The 20,169-nt window shown below is 52.1% G+C and overlaps 2 protein-coding genes and 1 non-coding gene across 6 annotated transcripts in view; 2 read left to right on the forward strand and 1 right to left on the reverse strand.

Moving 5' to 3' along the window:
• The first annotated feature begins 3,209 nt into the window (after positions 1–3,209).
• LOC133359445 (uncharacterized) lies at positions 3,210–17,634 on the forward strand. The gene is made up of 8 exons (XM_061577855.1): positions 3,210–3,376; positions 5,934–6,502; positions 7,904–8,059; positions 8,773–8,920; positions 9,504–9,583; positions 10,247–10,436; positions 11,516–13,225; positions 16,622–17,634. Exons 1-8 carry the CDS (start codon positions 3,211–3,213, stop codon positions 17,020–17,022), a joined length of 3,420 nt encoding a protein of 1,139 aa, XP_061433839.1. The 5' UTR covers position 3,210; the 3' UTR covers positions 17,023–17,634.
• On the forward strand, positions 4,164–4,236 carry TRNAR-CCU (transfer RNA arginine (anticodon CCU)). The gene has a single exon. It is a non-coding gene; the product is annotated as a tRNA-Arg (tRNA).
• LOC133359397 (basic salivary proline-rich protein 2-like) overlaps positions 17,600–20,169 on the reverse strand; it is a 248,246-nt gene continuing 245,676 nt past the window's right edge. The window contains exon 4 of one of the 4 annotated variants that reach the window (XM_061577807.1): positions 17,600–19,336. In XM_061577807.1, coding sequence (XP_061433791.1) covers positions 18,614–19,336 — 723 coding nt within the window. In that variant the 3' untranslated portion in view covers positions 17,600–18,613. The remainder of the gene's footprint in view (positions 19,337–20,169) is intronic. The other 3 variants (XM_061577806.1, XM_061577805.1, XM_061577804.1) reach the window with 3 other exon arrangements.

Here is a 20,169-nt window from a genome sequence, read left to right on the forward strand (position 1 = left end):
ATAAAAGGGGATGTTCAAAGGGCTCGAGTCAGTTATGTTTAAGCTAAGGGAAGAAGACTGAAGACGTCTTAGATAGAGCCCTGGACTCCCCTAGTTCGATGTCCTTTTCAGGGCCGGACAGGACTGAGCCAGCGGCGTGGTCCCGAAAGCCAGAGCCGGTGCTCTTGTAAGAGCTGGTCTGGAACTCCGGGTACCGGGCCCGACTTACCAGTGTCGGGCCAGTTAGCCTCCCCTAGCCCATTAGTGGAGGATTCGGGGCTAGGACAGAGTTAGCTAGGGGTGTATCCCGAGTTATACGGGTGAGGGGGCCGATACCCCCTCGAGTGTGTATATGCCCACTGTCGTATTGTAAAATAAATATACGTGTGCCTCAACCTCGGCGTCAAGCGTCTTCACCGGTACTCCATATAGTGTAGTGTAGTAAAGGGTAGTAAAGATAGTCGTAGTGTATAGTGTGGTGTAGTGTATAGTGTGGCGTGGTGTAGTGTATAGTGTGGTGTAGTGTATAGTGTGGTGTAGTGTATAGTGTAGTGTAGTAAAGGGTAGTAAAGCTAGTCGTAGTGTATAGTGTGCTGTAGTGTATAGTGTGGTGTGGTGTAGTGTATAGTGTGGTGTAGTGTATAGTGTGGTGTATAGTGTAGTGTAGTAAAGCTAGTCGTAGTGTATAGTGTGGTGTAGTGTATAGTGTGGTGTATATGTAGGGGTGTTAAAGAGAGGGCCCGTTATGCATGGCAGCCTATGGAAAACAAACACAGTGGGCGGGGCTACGTAAGTGCACGAGGAGGTGCCCTCTACGACGTCCGAGCCAGACACCCTGGGGGGGGCTGGTTCGAACGTTATGATCCCCCGGGGCCCCACCCCTCAGGGAGGGGTTGGGTATAAAAGGGGATGTTCAAAGGGCTCGAGTCAGTTATGTTTAAGCTAAGGGAAGAAGACTGAAGACGTCTTAGATAGAGCCCTGGACTCCCCTAGTTCGATGTCCTTTTCAGGGCCGGACAGGACTGAGCCAGCGGCGTGGTCCCGAAAGCCAGAGCCGGTGCTCTTGTAAGAGCTGGTCTGGAACTCCGGGTACCGGGCCCGACTTACCAGTGTCGGGCCAGTTAGCCTCCCCTAGCCCATTAGTGGAGGATTCGGGGCTAGGACAGAGTTAGCTAGGGGTGTATCCCGAGTTATACGGGTGAGGGGGCCGATACCCCCTCGAGTGTGTATATGCCCACTGTCGTATTGTTAAATAAATATACGTGTGCCTCAACCTCGGCGTCAAGCGTCTTCACCGGTACTCCATATAGTGTAGTGTAGTAAAGGGTAGTAAAGCTAGTCGTAGTGTATAGTGTGGTGTAGTGTATAGTGTGGCGTGGTGTAGTGTATAGTGTGGTGTAGTGTATAGTGTGGTGTAGTGTATAGTGTAGTGTAGTAAAGGGTAGTAAAGCTAGTCGTAGTGTATAGTGTGCTGTAGTGTATAGTGTGGTGTGGTGTAGTGTATAGTGTGGTGTAGTGTATAGTGTGGTGTATAGTGTAGTGTAGTAAAGCTAGTCGTAGTGTATAGTGTGGTGTAGTGTATAGTGTGGTGTATAGTGTAGTGTAGTAAAGGGTAGTAAAGCTAGTCGTAGTGTATAGTGTGGTGTAGTGTATAGTGTGGTGTATAGTGTAGTGTAGTAAAGGGTAGTAAAGCTAGTACATGTACCTAATAAATGGAAATTTGATGTGCGCGGTGGGACGGAGTCGCCAAAATTAAAGATTTTTACTTCCGTTTCTGCGGGACCCCGGAGATTCCCGCCATAAGGTTCATTTATAGCAGCCAAAAAACTATTTCTAAAAGGTACTTTTATAGATTGGGAGGGAAAACCCGGTGGGCCTCTTAGGGAAATACACTGCGACCACGGGGCTCTAGACGCGTGCAGCCTCCAACCACAAAACCACAGCAGCAGCAGCAGGCGTCAGGATCGCGATCCAGCCCACGACCTCCTTGCATACCCGGCGAGGTCGTTAACATTTCACACGCAGTGCCAGGCTAGGTTCACCAAGCGGTGCCAGGCTAGGTGCATCACGTGGTGCAGGCTAGGTGCATCACGTGGTGCCAGGCTAGGTGCATCACGTGGTGCAGGCTAGGTGCATCACGTGGTGCAGGCTAGGTGCATCACGTGGTGCCAGGCTAGGTTCATCACGTGGTGCCAGACGAGGTAGTTAACATTTCACACGCAGTGCCAGGCTAGGTGCACCACGCGGTGCCAGGCTAGGTGCATCACGCGGTGCTAGGCTAGGTGCATCACGCGGTGCTAGGCTAGGTGCATCACGCGGTGCCAGGCTAGGTGCATCACTCGGTGCCAGGCTAGGTGCATCACGTGGTGCCAGGCTAGGTGCACCACGCGGTGCCAGGCTAGGTGCATCACGCGGTGCCAGGCTAGGTGCATCACGCGGTGCCAGGCTAGGTGCACCACGCGGTGCCAGGCTAGGTGCATCACGCGGTGCCAGGCTAGGTGCATCACGCGGTGCCAGGCTAGGTGTACCACGCGGTGACAGGCTAGGTGCATCACGCGGTGCCAGGCTAGGTGCATCACGGCAGGTGTCCCTTTCTTCTATGGGCGAGTCTGAGCGTAACCGGAAGAGGCGGGGTTACGTTTATCGTGGCGGCTTTTTTTAAATAACTTTTTATTCACGTCGATTAATACACCGCCCCGCGCTTTTTGATTTTCTATGAAAGGATTTGTGAATAAAAAAAAATTATATTAATATTAACTAAAAGTTAATTGTTACTATTCGATTGGAGCGGAGGGAAATCGGAAGAGTACCGGAAGAGGAGGGGCTTACGCACGGTTTTTATTTTCTTTATTGATCGGAATATCGATATGCGACTTTTGTTTAAGGCGATTTCCGTTCGCGTGAATATTAATACGTGAACATTGTTATTTATTAGTATGTTAATCATTATTACAATTATTTATTATTTATTTCTTCAGAGCCGAGCGGAAGCGGAAACGGGCCACCGCCGGAAGAGGCGGGGCTTAGACGCTGTGAATTTATTTTTTTTAAGATGCATTCTGTTACGAGACTTTTCGCGTAAGATCTTATTTTTGGTTTCGTTTAGCGTGACTATTAATACGTAAACACCGTCCTTAATTAATATTGTACATTAATTATTCATTATTTGCTCACTCGAAGCCACGACCGGAACCGGAAGTGACAAATAATTTATTAACACCGGCGCCCAAGATGGCGACGGCCGATCGAACGCCTCCCGCCAAGAGGCGGCGCCTCGAAGCGACGGCGGACGACGACGACGACGAGGAGGAGAAGACGACGACGCGGGAGGCGAGCGGCGAGGAGCAGCGACTGCCGAGCGTGGCGGCTGCGGCGGCTGCCGTCGTCTCCTCGATTGGTGGGGGTCTCCCCTCTGCGTTTCCCCTGCCCCCTCCCCCCCCCATGTCGCACCCCTCGCCTCTCTTTGGCTTCCTCCTCATTGGTTGGCCGCTCGTCACGTGGGGCGTTCAAACCGGCCAATCGGCGCGCGAGTTGGGTTGCGCGAAAGGAAGGGGCGGCCATGTTGGGTGAGGGTTGAAATGGCGACGCATGCACGCGCCAGGTCTCCGGTTGGTGACGTCAACTCCCCTACCAACATGGAGGCTGTGCCCCCCCCCCCCCTTACTAACATGGAGGCCGTAGTGGTATACCAGGTTGCATTCAGAATCAGAATATTTTATATTTATCCTGGAGAAATACGATTAACTATGAAGCTTGTATTCTTGGTTGTTTCGGTAAAGTTACGTAGAAGGGAAATAATAAAAATAAAACAATTTATCACGACGTTTCGACTGCAACACAAGAAATCAGGTGTGAAAATCACAGGAAGAAATTTTGAAAAAAGTGGCGTTTTTAAAATCCTTTATATTAAGTTCGCTTGCTTGCTTACGACCGTGCAAATCTTTCGGTCGTTTTTTAACCCACTTCCCATGATCCAATCGAGCTGACATTTTGCACACAGACTCGTGCGTGACAATTAATTTTCGTGAAACTTTTTCCCCAAAATTTTCCACTTTTTAGGAAAAAAAAACTATTATCAACATGAATAAAACAGAGGGGACGAAAGGGGAAAAACATGTCTTTTTTTATTGTGAGTTTATTTAAGAAGTCTGTACATAAGCCAGGTTTTCATCATGCTACATGTAGCCCCAGTGGCCTAATGGATAAGGCACTGGCCTCCTAAGCCAGGGATTGTGGGTTCGAGTCCCACCTGGGGTAGCTGAGAAAAAGCTGTTCATTTTGTAGACGTCAAGTTTATTAATCTGACGATGAGAAGCGAAGGTGGTACTGTGCCGATCGAAGAGAGTTTGAAATCAGTGTACTTTGGTGACAGGAATCAACATTGATAAAGCAGAGGGGACGAAAGGGGGAAATACATATCCATTTTTAAATCCTTTATATTAAGTTCGCTTGCTTGCTTGCTTACGACCGTGCAAATCTTTCGGTCGTTTTTAAATCCTTTATATTAAGTTCACTTGCTTGCATGCTTACGACCGTGCAAATCTTTCGGTCGTTTTTTAACCCACTTCCCGTGATCCAATCGAGCTGACATTTTGCACACAGACTCGTTGTGCGTGACAATTTATTTTTGTGAAATTTTTTTTCCAAAATTTTACACTTTTTAGGAAAAAAGAAATTATATTTAATTACCAATTGCTTAATGGTGGCAGGCAATCATCTGACCCATAGGTGGCAGCCATCTCAAGCCAGAGGACGAGAGGACTCTAGCCGCCATGCATATAAAGGTTTAGAGTGAAAAACTTTTTTTTACGGGTTAATTTTTTTTCTTTTTCAAAGATGTTCCGGACAGTTACGGGCACACGGGGGTCAGACATTTACAAAAACAATCAATAGTACACAAACAGAATAGGGGCGCAAAGCAGAGGAAAGGTAAACAAATCACTAAAAATAAATACAGTACTTATAATAGATAAAGTGTATAAGCACAAATTGCATAAGGGACCGTCCATAAATGACGTCACGCACCTGGGGGGGGGGGGGGTCAGACATTTGTGACGAGGGGGGGGGGGGTTTGAGAAATTGACAACACGTTCTACTTAATTAAATATACTTTTTAATAAATGTTTTCTACAACATCAGAGTGCAGCGCCACATTAAATACGCACTACAATGACAATAGTTTAAAGCGATTTGAAGCATGATTTTTTTTTTGGGGGGGGGGGGTAAAAAATCGTCCAAAATCCCGTGACGTCATTTATGGACGGCCCCCAACGGGTGGTGACGTTGATTCTAAATGTGGACGAGAAAAAATGGAGTACCACGGAGAAAAAAAACACGCAGTGACCACCACGGGGAGAGAGAGACGACGCGGACTTCAAATATGCATAATATAGGTTTTGTTTGTGGGTTTGATCGCGTAAATATAAAGGTGCCGCTAAACCCGCCACCACCTGACACGGTCAACTAGTAAGGCTTGTCACGCAAACAGAACATGCCAACTCCTTACTAGTACAAAAAATATGCAGCAGGCATCATCAGGGTTAGTATTGAACCCACGACCTCCGGTATACCAGGCGAGGTAGTTAACATCTCCTAGCCACCGTGATGATGATGAGGGAGAGATGCAAACTCCAAATATACAGCAGGCATTGTCAGGGTCGCGATCGAACCCACGACCTGTACACCAGGCGAGGTTGTTAACATCTCCTAGCCGCCGTGATGATGAGAGAGAGACGCAAACTCCAAATATACAGCAGGCATCGTCAGGGTCGGACCCGAACCTACGAACTTCTGTACACCAGGCAAGGTTGTTAACATCTCTGAGCCACCGTAGTGCCCCATCCAAGAGGTCCCCAGACGCCAGGTTCTTTTCACAGCAGCTAATACTAACTCGGTGGGCTTTACCCCGTGTCTCTCCCTCCTCCCCCTGCATCTCCTTCTCTCCACGTGTCCAGTTTGTCTGGAGAAATCTGTCCCTGGTGTCTCTGCGAGACACGTGAAGAAAGAGGAGGAAGAGGAGAGACAGAGACATGGGGATGGTGGAGATGGTGCTGGTGGACGAGGTGGACCTGGAGAAGATGGTGGAGGAGGAGGTGGACCTGGAGGAGGAGACGATGGTGGAGGAGGTGGAGCTGTAAAAGTTGGACCTGGTGGAGGCGGACCTGAAGGAGAAGATGGTGGAGGTGGTGGAAATGGAGAAGTTGGAGGAGGAGGTGGTGGAGGAGCGCCTGGAAAAGTTGGAGGTGGAGCTGGGCCACTACCTCTGTGTGCGGCCGCTGCCGCAGCTGCTTCCCCCACCACCGCCTCCTCCGCCTCCTCATCATCGCTGTGGCAGAGGCTGCTGCTGCTACGGCTTCTGTCTGAGTCGGAGGCGGCCTCTCGCAGGCGCCGGCGGAAGGAGGTGGCACTGATGAGGAGGACGAGGAGGAGGACGAGGAGGAGGATAGCGGACGGGGGGGGCATCGACGCTGTCGTCGAGCTGCTGAGGAACGCCAAGAGGGTCGTGGTGCTCACGGGAGCCGGGGTGAGGGATGGAGACAGAGTGGTGGAGAGAAAGGGGGAGATGTGGATGGAGAGAGATTGGGGGGTGTGGATGGATAGAGAGATGGGAAGAGATGGGGAGAGAGATGGGGAAGGAGGAGATGGGGAGAGATGAGAAGAGATGGGGAGAGAGGAAATGATGGAGAGAGATGAGAGAGTTGTGGTGCTCACTTGAGCTGGGGTCAGTGATGGAGATCGGGAGGGAGTAGGTGGGGAGAAAGATGGATGGAGAGATGGGGGGGGAGAGAAAGATGGGGGAGATGTGGAGAGAGATGGGGGAGAAATTGGGGAAAGAGAGGGAGATGGGGAGATTGATGATTTTTCCCTGGGATCCTATGGTTTTTGCCTCCGCATGTCCAGTTTAGTTTGTAGAGTGCATGTAGTTGAGGCAAATCTACAATTAATCTTTGAGCTACGGGTAACAGGTGGGAGACCTTATGAAAGGAATCGTATCGGGAAATTGTAGAATAATTGTAGACTGGAAGAAGAGAATGAACAGAATATGGGAGGTGCCATTGTTCGAGACCGTGTAGGGGTGTGTTGTGTGTGATGGCTGAGGTGGCAGTGGCGGTGAGATTGATGGCTTTCTGGCCGGCCATCGAGCAAAGACGGTGGTCACCGCATCGTAATCATCGCGCGGCGCTTTCAAATTCGCTTCTGCGGACGTCTGGAACGCTCTTCCCTTCCGATAATAGGAAGCCACTGCTGCCACTTTTAAATCATCATCATCTCGATTGACAACCGAATTTCTTTAGAACTGCTGCTTGTTGTTGTTTAGTTTGTTGTTTAGTTTGTTGTCCTTCCCTCTGCACCTCGGATTAGCACGGTTGGCTACGTGCGGTGTGAAAGAAGTTCTACATACACGCAACTATACAAAACACTATACACTACTATACACTACACTACTATGTACTGCACTACTATACAGTAAATTTCGATTTAAAGCTTTCGTGACTGCAGGGATTCATCTTGGTTCTTTCGGTAAAGTCACGTCGAAGGGAAATAATAAAATAATGAAAATAAAACATAATAAAATAATTCTCACGACGTTTCGGCCACAACGCAAGCAGCCGTCCTCAGGTGAAGAACAGGTCTGTCGGAAAGACAGCGTCTGAATGAAACACCACCAGGCTTGGAGCGTATATTTAAGCTGGGTTGGAGGGGGAAGAGCGCCTTGACAAAAGAATTGACAAAAGAAAGACACAAAGACACACTATACAGTACACTACTATACACAACACTATATACTACACTATTATACACGACACTACTATACACTACCTCTGATTAGCATAGTTGGCTACTTCGACATACGTACAAGTCTTTTGCTGCTGGGCAGCAATAAACCCTCCCTCCCTCCCTCCTGTCCCACCACCCTCCCCAGGTCTCAGTCTCGTGTGGCATTCCGGATTTCCGGTCTCCCGGCTCCGGCCTCTTCTCCCGGATTCACGCCGAGTTCCCCGACCTGCGTGACCCCCAGGCTCTCTTCGACCTCCAGCACTTCACCTCCGATCCGCGACCTTTCTACAAGTTTGCCAGGGTCAGAGTTCACGGGGGAGCGGTGGCGCTAGCTGTGTGTGGAAGTCTCTGTGCGAGAGGGATGGAGTGAGTGTGTGAGTGAGTGTTTGAGCACTTTAGTTGATTCTCGCCATGCCTCTCCCTGTTTTTCTCAGTCTCCCTGTCTTTCTCCCCACATATCTCTCCCCCCATGTCTCTCTCCCCATGTGTCCCTCTCTCTTCCCATGTCTCCTTGTCTCTCCTTGTGTCTCCGCAAGTGTCTCTCCCCCCACGTGTCTCACCCCGTGTATCTCCCCCCATGTCTCTCTCCGCATGTCTCTCTCCCCGCGTGTCTCTCTCCCCGTGTGACTCCCCCCGTGTCTCTCTCTCTCCGTGTCTTTCTCATTGTCTCTTTCTCTCCTTCTCTCCCTATGTGTCGCTCCCCCCACGTGTCTCACCCCGTGTATCTCCCCCCATGTCTCTCTACGCTTGTCTCTCCCCGTATGTCTCTCCCCCCGTGTGACTCCCCCGTGTCTCTCTCTCTCCGTGTCTTTCTCATTGTCTCGTTCTCTCCCTGTATGTCGCTCCTCAAACGCGTCTCACCCCGTGTATCTCCCCCCATGTCTCTCTCCGCGTGTCTCTCCCCCCGTGTCTCTCCCCCCGTGTGACTACCCCCGTGTCCCTCTCTCTCCGTGTCTTTCTCATTGTCTCTTCTCTCCCTGTGTGTCGCTCCTCACACGTCTCTCTCTCTCACAGGAGATGTTTCCTGGGCGCTTCTCTCCCTCCCTGAGTCACCGTTTCGTCGCACAGTTGGAGAAAGAGGGGCAACTGCTAAGGAACTACAGCCAGAACATCGACGGCCTGGAGACGCAGGCCGGCGTGACGCGGGTGATTCAGTGCCATGGTGAGAGACACAGAGAGACACGGGGCGAGAGAGACATGGGGAGAGAGACACGGGGAGAGAGACACGGGGAGAGAGACACGGGGAGAGAGACACGGGGAGAGAGACACGGGGAGAGAGACACGGGGAGAGAGACACGGGGAGAGAGACACGGGGAGAGAGACACGGGGAGAGAGACACGGGGAGAGAGACACTGGGAGAGAGACCCTGGGAGAGAGACACTGGGAGAGAGACACGGGGAGAGAGACACGGGGAGAGAGACACGGGGAGAGAGACACGGGGAGAGAGACACGGGGAGAGAGACACGGGGAGAGAGACACGGGGAGAGAGACACGGGGAGAGAGACACGGGGAGAGAGGGAGAGACCCGGGGAGAGAGGGAGAGACCCGGGGAGACAGAGTTATGGGGAGAGGGATATGGAGAGAGAGACACGGGGAGAAATAAACACGGCGACATGGGCCGATTGGAGAGAAAGGCTAACTTTGTGTTTTACTGTCTCCGTCTCACCCCGTGTCTCCGTGTCTCCCCGTGTCTCCATGTCTCCCCATGTCCGTGTGTCTCCCCGTGTCTCCCCCGTGTGCCTCAGGCTCGTTTGACTGGGCCTCGTGTCTAGTTTGTGGACACAAAGTGTCAAGCGACGACATCCGCGACGACGTGGAGAGACAGGTGGGGGGGGGGGGGAACAAGGGGGGGGTTTGGTGGGGGGACACTGGGGGTAGTTGGGGGGGGGTACAGAGGGGAGTCGCTGCGATTAACTAGTCACGATAATTAACGATTTTGGCAGTCCCTGTTGTGTTTACGACTCCACTCCTCAATCACCAAAAGCCACCCATCCCCCAGACCCCACCCCCCACATCCCCCAAACCCCCCCCCTCCATTCCTCAGACTCCCATCCCCCATCACTCATTCATCCACGCACGGTCAGTGAAGGAGCGTTGCGCCAAAAGTGTGACCTCTTGCGACAGCGTCCTCTTAACTATAAACTATTTTTTTATTTTACCAGGTAAGGCCCCACTGAAATGATAGCTCAAACAAGTGGCTAATGTCATCATCATGTGGAAATTTATTGCAGCAGCCAAACACTTTAAACGCGTAGGGACATTGATTGTAAATGTCTCCCTGCCCCCCCCCCCATCTGTGTCTCCGTCTCCCCATGCCCCCCCCACTCCATGTCTGTGCCCCCCCCCCCCATTCCGTGTATCTGCCTCTCCTCGTGCCTCCCACTCCGTATCTCTGTCTCTCCACGCGCTTCCCCACTCCGTGAGGTCTGTCTCCCCGCTCCGTGTCTCTGTCTCCCCACGTGCCCCCCACTACTCCGTGTTTCCTCAGCGGGTCCCCTTGTGCCCCGTGTGCCCCCCGTCCGAGCGGGGGGCCGTGCTCAAGCCCGGGGTGATTTTCTTCGGGGAGAATCTTCCCCCCCAATTCCACCGAGCAGTTCGGAGCGACCGCGAGAGCGGCGCCGACCTCCTGCTCACCATGGGCTCCTCACTGAGAGTGAGGCCTGTGGCTCTCATACCCAGTGAGGCTTGCACAGAGACTCACTCGCACAGACTCACAGATACAGACTCACTCAGAGACTCACTCAGAGACTCACTCAGAGACTAACTCAGAGACTCACTCAGAGATTCACTCAGTAACACAGAGACTCGGACAGAGACTCGGACAGATACTCGGACAGACACTCGGACAGATACTCGCACAGAGACTCGCACAGAGACTCACAGACTCAATAAGAAATCAGAGACTCACAAAGAGACTCACTCAGAGGCTCGCACAGAGAGGGTCGCATTTACGCAGAGACTCATTCACGCAGAGACTCACACAGAGGCTCACTCGCATAGAGACTTGCGCAGAGACTCACTAACACAGATACTCGCTCACACAGAGACTCGCATATTGACTCGCACATTGACTCACGCAGAGACTCGCGCAAAGACTCACGCAGAGACTCACGCAGAGATTCAATCAGTCACACACAGACTCGGACAGCGACTTACGCAGAGATTCACTCGCACAGACACTCAAACAGATGCACACAGAGACTCAGTCAGTCACGAAGACTCATTTGCACAGAGACTCACACAGACTCTTTCAGTCACACAAAGACTCAAGCAGACACTCACCCAGAGACTCACTCAGAGGCTCACTCAGTCACGCCGAGACTCACTCAGTCACGCAGAGACTCAAGCAGAGACTCACGCAGAGACTCACTCACACAGAGACTCACTCAGAGACTCGCAGACTCACACCTCACAGACTCACACCACAGAGACTCCCGCAGAGACTCACGCAGAGACTCGCTCAGTCACACAGAGACTCGCTCAGTCATGGAGAGACTCACTCAGTCACGGAGAGACTCGCATTCTCACACAGAGACTCACACAGAGACTCACGCAGAGATTCACTCACTCAGACAGAGACTCACTCAATCACGGATAGACTCGCACAGAGACTCACTCAGACAGAAACTCACGCAGACACTCACTCAGTCACGCAGACACTCAGTCACGGAGAGACTCGCACAGAGACTCACTCAGACAGAAACTCACACAGAGATTCTTCCCCTTCTCCCCCCCTCCCCCCCACCCCTCGTTCCAGGCTGGCTGGCCCCCTGCGTGCCCCGCGTGCTCATTAACCGCGAGCCTCTCCCCCATTTTGGGGCCACCCCCTTCGACGTGGAGCTGCTGGGGGACTGCGACGCCGTGGTGGGGGAGCTCTGCCTGCGTCTGGGGGGTGCCTGGGCCCGGCTCTGCCCCCCCGGGGCGCAGACGCTTTGGCAACGGACGCACGTGGGTGGGGGGAAGCGGCGGGGTAAAGAAGCGCGGGTGGGGGGAGGGCAAGCGAGGGGGGAGGCCGCAGGAGAAGCGGCGGAAGCGGCGAAAGAATTGAGGGGAGGAACGAGGCGGGGTGGAGACGCGAGGGGGGGAGAAGCGATGGAAGCAAATGGAGAAGCGAGGGGAGCAGAAGCGAGAGAATCAATGGGAGAAGCAAGGGGTGAAACTCGAGACTCAATGAAAGGAGCGACAGAATCGAGGGGAGGAGCGAGAGAATCGAGGGGAGAAGCGACGGAATCGAGGGGAGAAGCGACGGAATCAAGGGGAGAAGCGACGGAATCAAGGGGAGAAGCGACGGAATCGAGGGGAGAAGCGACAGAAGCGAGGGGAGAAGCGAGAGAATCGAGGGGAGAAGCGAGAGAATCGAGGGGAGAAGCGAGAGAATCGAGGGGAGAAGCGAGAGAATCGAGGGGAGGAGCGAGAGAATCGAGGGGAGGAGGAGCGACGGAATCGAGGGGAGAAGCGAGAGAATCGATTGGACAAGCGACGGAACCGAGGGGAGGAGCGAGGACCGAAGAAGCGGACACAAGGGGAGGAGCAGTGGAAGCGTACAGAGAAGCGAGGGAAGCGAGAGAATTGGCAGAAGCGAAGAGGAATGCGAGAGAGGGAGCAACAGAAGCATGGCGAGATGCCATAGAAACACGGAGGGAAGCAACCGAAGCAGAGGAAGAAGCAAGGGGGGAGGTGCGTAGGGAAGCGATGGAAGCATACAGAGAAGCCAGGATAGCGAGAGAAGCGATGGCAGTGCGGAGGAGAGTGGGGGGAGGAGTGGGACGAGCAGGAGACACAAGGGGAGGATCAGTGACAGGAGAAGCAGGGGGGGAAGCAGGAGGAGAAGTAGGGGGAGAAGCAAGTGGAGAAGGAGAAGCAAGGGGGGAAGCAGGAAAAGAAGAAGGAGAAGCAGGAGCAGCAAGGGGAGAAGCAGGAAAAGCAGGGGGAGAAGCAGGGGGAGAAGCAGGGGGAGAGGTAAGGGGAGAAGCAGGGGGTGAAGCAGGAGCAGCAAGGGGAGAAGCAGGGGGAGAGGTAAGGGGAGAAGCAGGCGGAGAAGCAGGCGAAGCAAGGGGAGAGGCAGGGGGAGAAGCAGGCGGAGAAGCAAGAGAAGAAGCAGGGGGAGAAGCAGGAGCAGGGGGAGAAGCAGGAGAAGCAAGGGGAGAAGCAGGGGGAGAAGGAGAAGCAGGAGAAGCAAGGGTGGTGAAGGCCGCGAGGAGTGCGATGTTGGAAGCGGCGATGGAAGCGACGGAGGAAGCAATGGCCGAGGCCGGGGCGAGGGAAGCGGCGGCCATGATGAGCCGGAGACGGTGGAGGAGGAGAAGGAGGAGTGGGGGTGGTGCTGCCGCCCCGGTGCATTGTGGGAAGAGGGGGCAAGGGTCAGAGGCTCACGGGAAGGGGGCGGCCGTGCTGGGAGGGGGGCGCCCCCAGCCCGCTGCATTCTGGGAGGCCGATACGAGAGAGCCAATCGGCAAGCGGCTCAAAGGTACCATCATCGACACAGTCCACCCCGGTCTGATTTTGGTGTGTCTGAGTTGCCGGTCGGTGGTGCTGTGGTGGTTCACTGTCGGTGATGGTGGTTGACTGTCAGTGACCCTGTGGTGGTGGTGGTCATGATGGTGATGGTTGACTCTCGGTGAGGCTGTGGTGGTCGTGGTTGTTGGTCAGTAACTCTGTAGTTGTGGTGTATGGATGTGTGTATATGTTGAACTTTTTTTTGCACCGTACATAGCCAACTGTGCTAATTGGAGGTGCGGTGTTGGTGGTGACGCTGTGATGGTGGTGTTGGTTGCTGATCAGTAACGCTGTGGTGGCTGTGAGCACTGCCATTGGAGGGAGGCCGACATCATTCGAAGGGCTGGTGACCCCCGCCACCTTCAACTCAATCACTGCTGAAACCACAGAGAAAAGATCCAAACTAAGCCTGTGCCAGAGGCCGCGGGGGCACAGGTATCCATGACGTCTCCTGGCCAAACCACATTTGGCGGAGCCAGGAGAAGGATCGCCCCACTCCCTTAGGGTTCGTCCACAAACAAGAGGAAACTACTGAGGGTGGCCACTTGGAGTGAGAATCTATATTTATGCTGGAGGAATGCGATGAGCTTTACAGCTCCGTTTCCCAGATGTCCAATTGGAGCGGGTCAGAATGTTTCAACAAACAATAGAGAAACACGATGGAAGCCTAGAAAAGGTAAACAAATCACTTAAACTGAAATTAAACTGTTTTCATCTTTGGTTCTTTGGGTAAAGTCACGTCTGTAGAAAAATAATTTTGAGAAAAAAAATTGTGATCTATTATTTATCTACCCATGTGACTTTCCCAAAAGAACCAAAGAGTATGGATTCCTGCAGTCACGAAAGCTTCAAATCAAGATTGTTTTCATCTTACCAGGCGAAATCCACTGAGCGATTAACTGCAGAGGAAAGGCTGCTGCTATTCAGGAGCTAGTCCAGTACCGACTGGATCTCTGTGGAATGCAGGAGGGTCCGGTGGACTGGTTCTGGCTGTAGTCACCATGGCGTTGGACAGTCCTCCATTCGGAGCAGGAGACTGCTAGACAACAGGGAGTGGGTCTTCTGAACAAAAGAATGAAGGGGACGTGGAAGCGTGGCAGTGAGGTGTGGGAAGCTGTGAGCCCCAGGCTACTGTGGACTCTCCTCCCCATTAATGGAAGGTGAGGAATGGTGGTGGTGGTTGTTTATGCCCCCCACTGAAGATGAACATCAGTGGATGGATGCAGGCAGGGATACCTTCTATGACCTGTCAGATGTTCTCGCTAAAGTAGCCCCTCGTGATAGAAGGTGGACTTTAATGCCCGAGTGGGTCATAACACAGGCATCTGGGCTGGAGTGACTGGAGTGAAAGTATGGGCCAGATCAGCTCAATAACAACAGTAGGCCTATATAGTGACAGAAAAGCAGATGCGGATTGCTGAGGAAATGAAATCTGCCTCAGCTCACGGTCACAAATCACTTTTTAACGCACCTATCGGCATCCTTAAGGGATAGGATGGTCAACCGATCTCTGACCCCCAGGAACAGGTTTGCAGGTTTTCTGATCATTTCTGTGAGGTCTTGGCTGAGGGGAAATCCCTCATCCCAGATAACATCTTGGGGAAAGGAAGGGTTGACCCTGCTAGGACTGCTATGGCTCAAATATTGGAGGAAGTAAACAAACCCTGTGAGTGTTTGTCGAGGTGCCATCTGTTGTGGAAGTACAGAAAGTGGTCCAGAGTCTGAGACCAGGAAAAGCACTGGGCAGAGATGATTGCCCAAGAAAACTGCTGAGGGAGGCTGGCGTTTGCAGACTGCCCTATATTACATCATTACAACTGGCTGGACAGGTTCCTCAGGATTGCAAAGATGCCCTGTTGGTTGGACCCCTATTTAAGAAGGGGAACTGCACGGACTGTAACAACTACACGGGCATGGCAAGGATTATTCAACATCGCCTTGCCACCCCCCCCCCCCCCCCACTGGCTCTGCCAGTGGGTAAGACAGGGATGTCCTCTGGCTCCTACATTATTTTATATTTGTTTCGACCACGTGGTTCGAGAAGTTTTCTATGGCTGTACCGGAGGAATTTCCATCTGGTACAGATACAATGGGAGGCTGATCGATGCCCGGGTCTGGTCACGGGGTGGCTCCCTATTGGTCAACCATGTTATGTTTGCTGTTGATCTGGTGATTGCTGTTCACTCGGAGGAGGAGTTGCTGCTGAACCTAGAGCGTGCCACTAAGAGGTGGAGCCTTACCATGAGCCCGCCAAAAACTAAGCTCCTGCCTGGGTAATTTTTGTCATAAAACACTTCACGTGCTAAATTCCCCATGAGTGATGGGGCAGTTGTGGAGAGAGTCACTGAGTTGGGCAGTGTGTTTATGACCAGACTCAGAATCAGCTGAGCGGCAATATCTTTTTATTTAGCTGCGTAATGCTCCGTGGAAACTACCCGGTCTGTCGCTCCACACGAAGCTCTGGATTTTATTGGCCTCAGTTATGCTCTCCCTTTTATATGCTTGCAAAATGTGGATCCCTCTGAAGGAGAAACATATAGCCTGTCCTGCCTCTGATCCATCCTGGGTTGGATGCTGATTACGATTGTGGTTATGTTGCTGATAATTGTGGTGGTGATGATGATGGTGATGTGTATGATGTGATGATGGGGGGAGCTGTAGTGTATCTGTTGGCGCTACGCTGCACTACGAACCCGGCAACCCGAGTTTGATTCCCCCAGGTGGAATCGGCCTCAAATGAGCACCTGGTGTGGTGTGTAAACATCACCACTGGGGAGAGAAAGGTGGCTGGGTGTGGTACTGGCACTCCACCCCCATCGTGCATGTGCCACAGTTCCGGCCTTCATACGTGCTACTCGCTAACGGCACTTGCCCCTACAGTCTGTTAAGGGGATCTTTACTCTTTGGTTCTTTCGGTAAAGTCACGTATAAAGGGAAAGTAATAAATTATATACTAGCATACGACGTTTCGATTGCAACACAAGCAATCCTCATCAGGTATAAATGAAATAGAAACACAAATCTAGTATACTTAGAAATGTAATGTAATACAACAGAGAGTCGGATACCATAACAGTCAACACCCTACCTGGTTGATTATGTTCTTCCTGAGAATGCAAATTTAATTTATTATTTTCTCTTTATACTTGACTTTACCAAAAGAACCAAAGAGCAATTCCTGCAGTCACGAAAGCTCCAAATTAAGGGGATCTTTGTTTGATGTGATATGATGGTGGTGGTGATGATGATTGCTTTAGCAGTGCCATCTCTTTAACATCACCTCTTCCCCTCCCCTCTTCCAAACCTCACACCATCTCTTCACCCCACCTCTTCCCTCCACCTTGTCACCCCCATTTTCCCCACACAGAAGACGAGTTCCTCTTCATCCCTCCGAGTCGCTTCATTTTCCACGGTGCTCAGGTTTACGACGAAGACGTTGAGAATTCAGACACGTCGTCGTCGTCGTCATCATCACGATCATCATCACCATCTTCATCAACATCTTCCTCTCCATCTTCATCATCGCCGTCATCGCCATCGTCGTCATCGCCATCCTCAACCTCTCCAGCATCACCGCAGGCTGACATTGATGAGGTGGACCTGAGCAACTACATCTTCTCCTTGGACGAAGAGGTGGACGGGGACGACGACGACGAGGAGGGTAGTGGTGGTGAAGGTGGCAGTGATGATGAAGGGCAGGAGAGGGATCCAGAACATCGTCCCGAAGATAACGGAGCCAGCGGTGGCGGTGATGATGATGATTCTTAGATCGTTTGACCTTGAATTGACAAGGTGGACGAGGTGGTGGTTGGTGTGTGGGGAGGTGGAGGGGTGGGTAAGGAGGAGATGGAGGGGTGAGGGAATGGGTGGGTGGAGAGGTGGAGGGGTGTTGGCAGTTTTTTTTGGCAGATTCTCGATGGAGCCACCATCCTTTCCATCACAAATACTACCAACGCGACGAAAGAACCCCGTGTAGCCTGGAAAACACTGTATGCGAGCGCCTATGAAGGCTGGCACTGTGCACACGAGGGGGTGAGTGGCCAGCACCACGCCCGGCCGCCTATGTCTCCCTAGTGCCGATGTTTTCACACTGGACCAGGCACTCATTTTGAGGCCGAGTCGGCTTAGGGGAGGCCCAGAGCCGTTTCAGATAATCGCGATCACTGGTGTTGGTGGCCGTGAGTGGGCTTCGAACCCGGGTCACTGCCGGGTTCGTAGTGCGGTGCATTTACCGCTGTACCGCCATCACCAAAACCATTACCATAAGCATCGTCATCGTCACCACCACCACAATTACTACCGCGCGGAGTGTATGAGTGACGCCTTGTTCTGCCAGCAGTGTTTATTTTTGTACAATCAGCAAAAATCGCGATCCAATAAAAAAAAACTCCACCCTGAACGCTGCTCCACTGTGTCCACCTCCAATGTCGTCACTCAGCCACCGAGTACTCAAAGAGTCTCTATGTGAGTCTGTGGGTCTCTATGAGCGTCTATGGGTCTCTGTGAGTCTCTGGGTCTCTATACGAGTCTATAGGTGTCTTGATTCTGTAGGTCTCTCTTGGAGTATATATGTCTGAGAGCATATGCGTCTCTGAGTCTGAGAGTGTAGGTCTGATTATATGGGTTTCTAAGTGAGTCTATGGGTCTGCGAGTATGTAGGTCTCTGATTATATCGGTCTCTGAGTCTGGGTCTCTGGGTATATCTGCGACTCTGTGGGTCTCTATGTGAGTCTGGGTCTCTTGAGAGTTTTAGGGGGTCAGGGTTGGACTTAGGGGATCAGGGTGTATAGCATCAGGAACTCAACCAATACAATTCCTTGCTCTCATCACACGTACACAAATATAAAGACAAAGACCCCCCTAATAGACTTGGCGCAAGTTCTGTTAGCGAGCAACTATGAAGGCCGACACGGCACACGAGGGGTTGGTCGCCAACACTATGCCCGGCCGCCTTTGTCTCCTCAGTGGTGAATGTTTACACACCACACCCAGTACTCATTTGAGACTGAGTTGACTTAGGTGGAGGCCCATGATCAGTTCAGATAATCGCTATCACTGGTGTTGGTGGCCGTGAGCAGGAATCGAACTTGGTTCGCTGGGTTCGTAGCACTGTAGCGCTAATCCGCTACACTATCGCTCGTACGTACACAACAGCAACAACAACTGCCATTCGCCACTAGGTGGCGGTGATGTCACCACGGCACTTGTGTCATGCTATGTGCCCTTTAAGGCCACGTGAATTGTTGAAGGCCCGCTAGCAACTTGCTGTGTTCCAACGGACGTATGCACGCGTATAAAAGGTAACCCCCCCCCCCAGGTAGCCCACACAGGCTGCGAGGGGGGGGGGTAAGTGCCATTCTCAGGGTGGGGAAATTTCATAAACGGAGTCCATCTCTTGAACCCCCTTGTCGTTGCGACCCCCGTGGGGTTGTGGAGGAAATAGTGCGCTCTTCGGACGCCTGGGCCCATCGGCCGAGGGGCCTTGATTCTGGATATTGCAACCCGTAGATCCAGGGCCTTGGCCCTCGCGAGATGGACCTCCGAAGCCTGCAACTTCTGTGCCTGGACCTCGCAACGGTGGAAGATGAGAAGCTGGGGATCTGTAACCTTGAGCTGCAGGAGATGGAGCCCTCAATCCTGGAAGACCCCCTTGTTGCGGTGGAAGTCGGAGTGGCAGCGCTTCCGATCGCAGAGGTTTGGAAGCCGAATCTGGGACCTGTCGAAGCCCGTGGCCTGGAGCTCTCGCCGGCGGAGGAGGCTGGGACTTTGAGGCCGCGGATCCCAGAGGTTGATCAGCCTCAGGTTTGGGTGGACGTGGCGGCAGCTGCGGCTGCTGCTGTAACCCTGTGCTGTGGTCGTGTCGCTTGACTCGGGGGGCTGCTACTGGTTGGAAGTCCTGGGGGGAGGATGAGGAGGTTTCAGGCTTCAAGCCCTGAACTCCACGATTTGGGAGGACGGTGGCACTGCCCGGTCTGTACGGGAGGATGTCGTCGTAGTTATCGTCATCCTCATTCACCTGCGGCTGATCTGGGTTCGCATAGTCCTCGTCTGATGGGTCCATGTAGTCACTCGTTGGCGAAACCTGAAGAGGGGGGGTGGAGGTGGAGGGGGTGAGAAAGAAATGTTTAGAATCGATGTCACCATACGTTCAAGAGTATTTGGCCGCTGCTGTACATTTCTTCGTGACAATTGCAGCCACTTGTTTGAGCTGCTGTCGTTCGTGATGGCCAGGTGGCTTCTGAAGAAGAGCTACACAGCTCAGTGGGCCTTACCTGGTAAAATAAAAATTAATTAGTTTATTTTAGTTTCATGTCAGGAGGAGAAGCCTGTGGGGGAGCTTTGTACGTGGCCTAGTGTGTGGTGTTCTCTCACCTTAACACTGTATTTATTTTGAATGTAACATCACCTCCACTCAAGGGGGGTATCAAAACATTGTACACTGAAATGAAATGCAAAGACAATAAAATTACGTTCAAGTAAAAGCCAATGAGAAAATAGTGAGTGTCGCACTCCCTCCTAAACACACACTGATAAGGGAAAAAAAAATAAACATAATAAAATAATTCTCACGACGTTTCAGCCACAACGCAAGCAGCCGTCTTGAGGTGAAGAACAGGTCTGCCAGAAAGACATTCAGACGCTGTCTTCCACAGGTCTGTCGGGAAGACAGCGTCTGAATGTCTTCCCGGCAGACCTGTTCTTCACCTCAGGACGGCTGCTTGCGTTGTGACCGAAACGTCGTGAGAATTATTTTATTATGTTACATTTATTATTATTATTTTATTATTTCCCTTCTACGTGACTTTACCGAAAGAACCAAGAAGATGAATCCCTGCAGTCACGAAAGCTTTAAATCGAAATTTAACACACTGATAACTCGTTCGTGTGCCGGATCACAACCGGCGAGGCATTCCA

The sequence above is a fragment of the Lethenteron reissneri genome, chromosome 65, assembly GCF_015708825.2.
Source record: "Lethenteron reissneri isolate LAM-NWPU_2019-01 chromosome 65, ASM1570882v1, whole genome shotgun sequence".
Lineage (NCBI taxonomy): Eukaryota > Metazoa > Chordata > Hyperoartia > Petromyzontiformes > Petromyzontidae > Lethenteron > Lethenteron reissneri.

Bases quoted from the DNA above. Each gene is read 5' to 3' on its own strand.
- LOC133359445 (XM_061577855.1), top strand. From the start codon at position 3,211: ATGGCGACGGCCGATCGAACGCCTCCCGCCAAGAGGCGGCGCCTCGAA. The intron at 3,377-5,933 runs GTGGGGGTCTCC...CCACGTGTCCAG, and splicing joins TGCCGTCGTCTCCTCGATTG to TTTGTCTGGAGAAATCTGTC. The intron at 8,060-8,772 runs GTCAGAGTTCAC...TCTCTCTCACAG, and splicing joins CTTTCTACAAGTTTGCCAGG to GAGATGTTTCCTGGGCGCTT.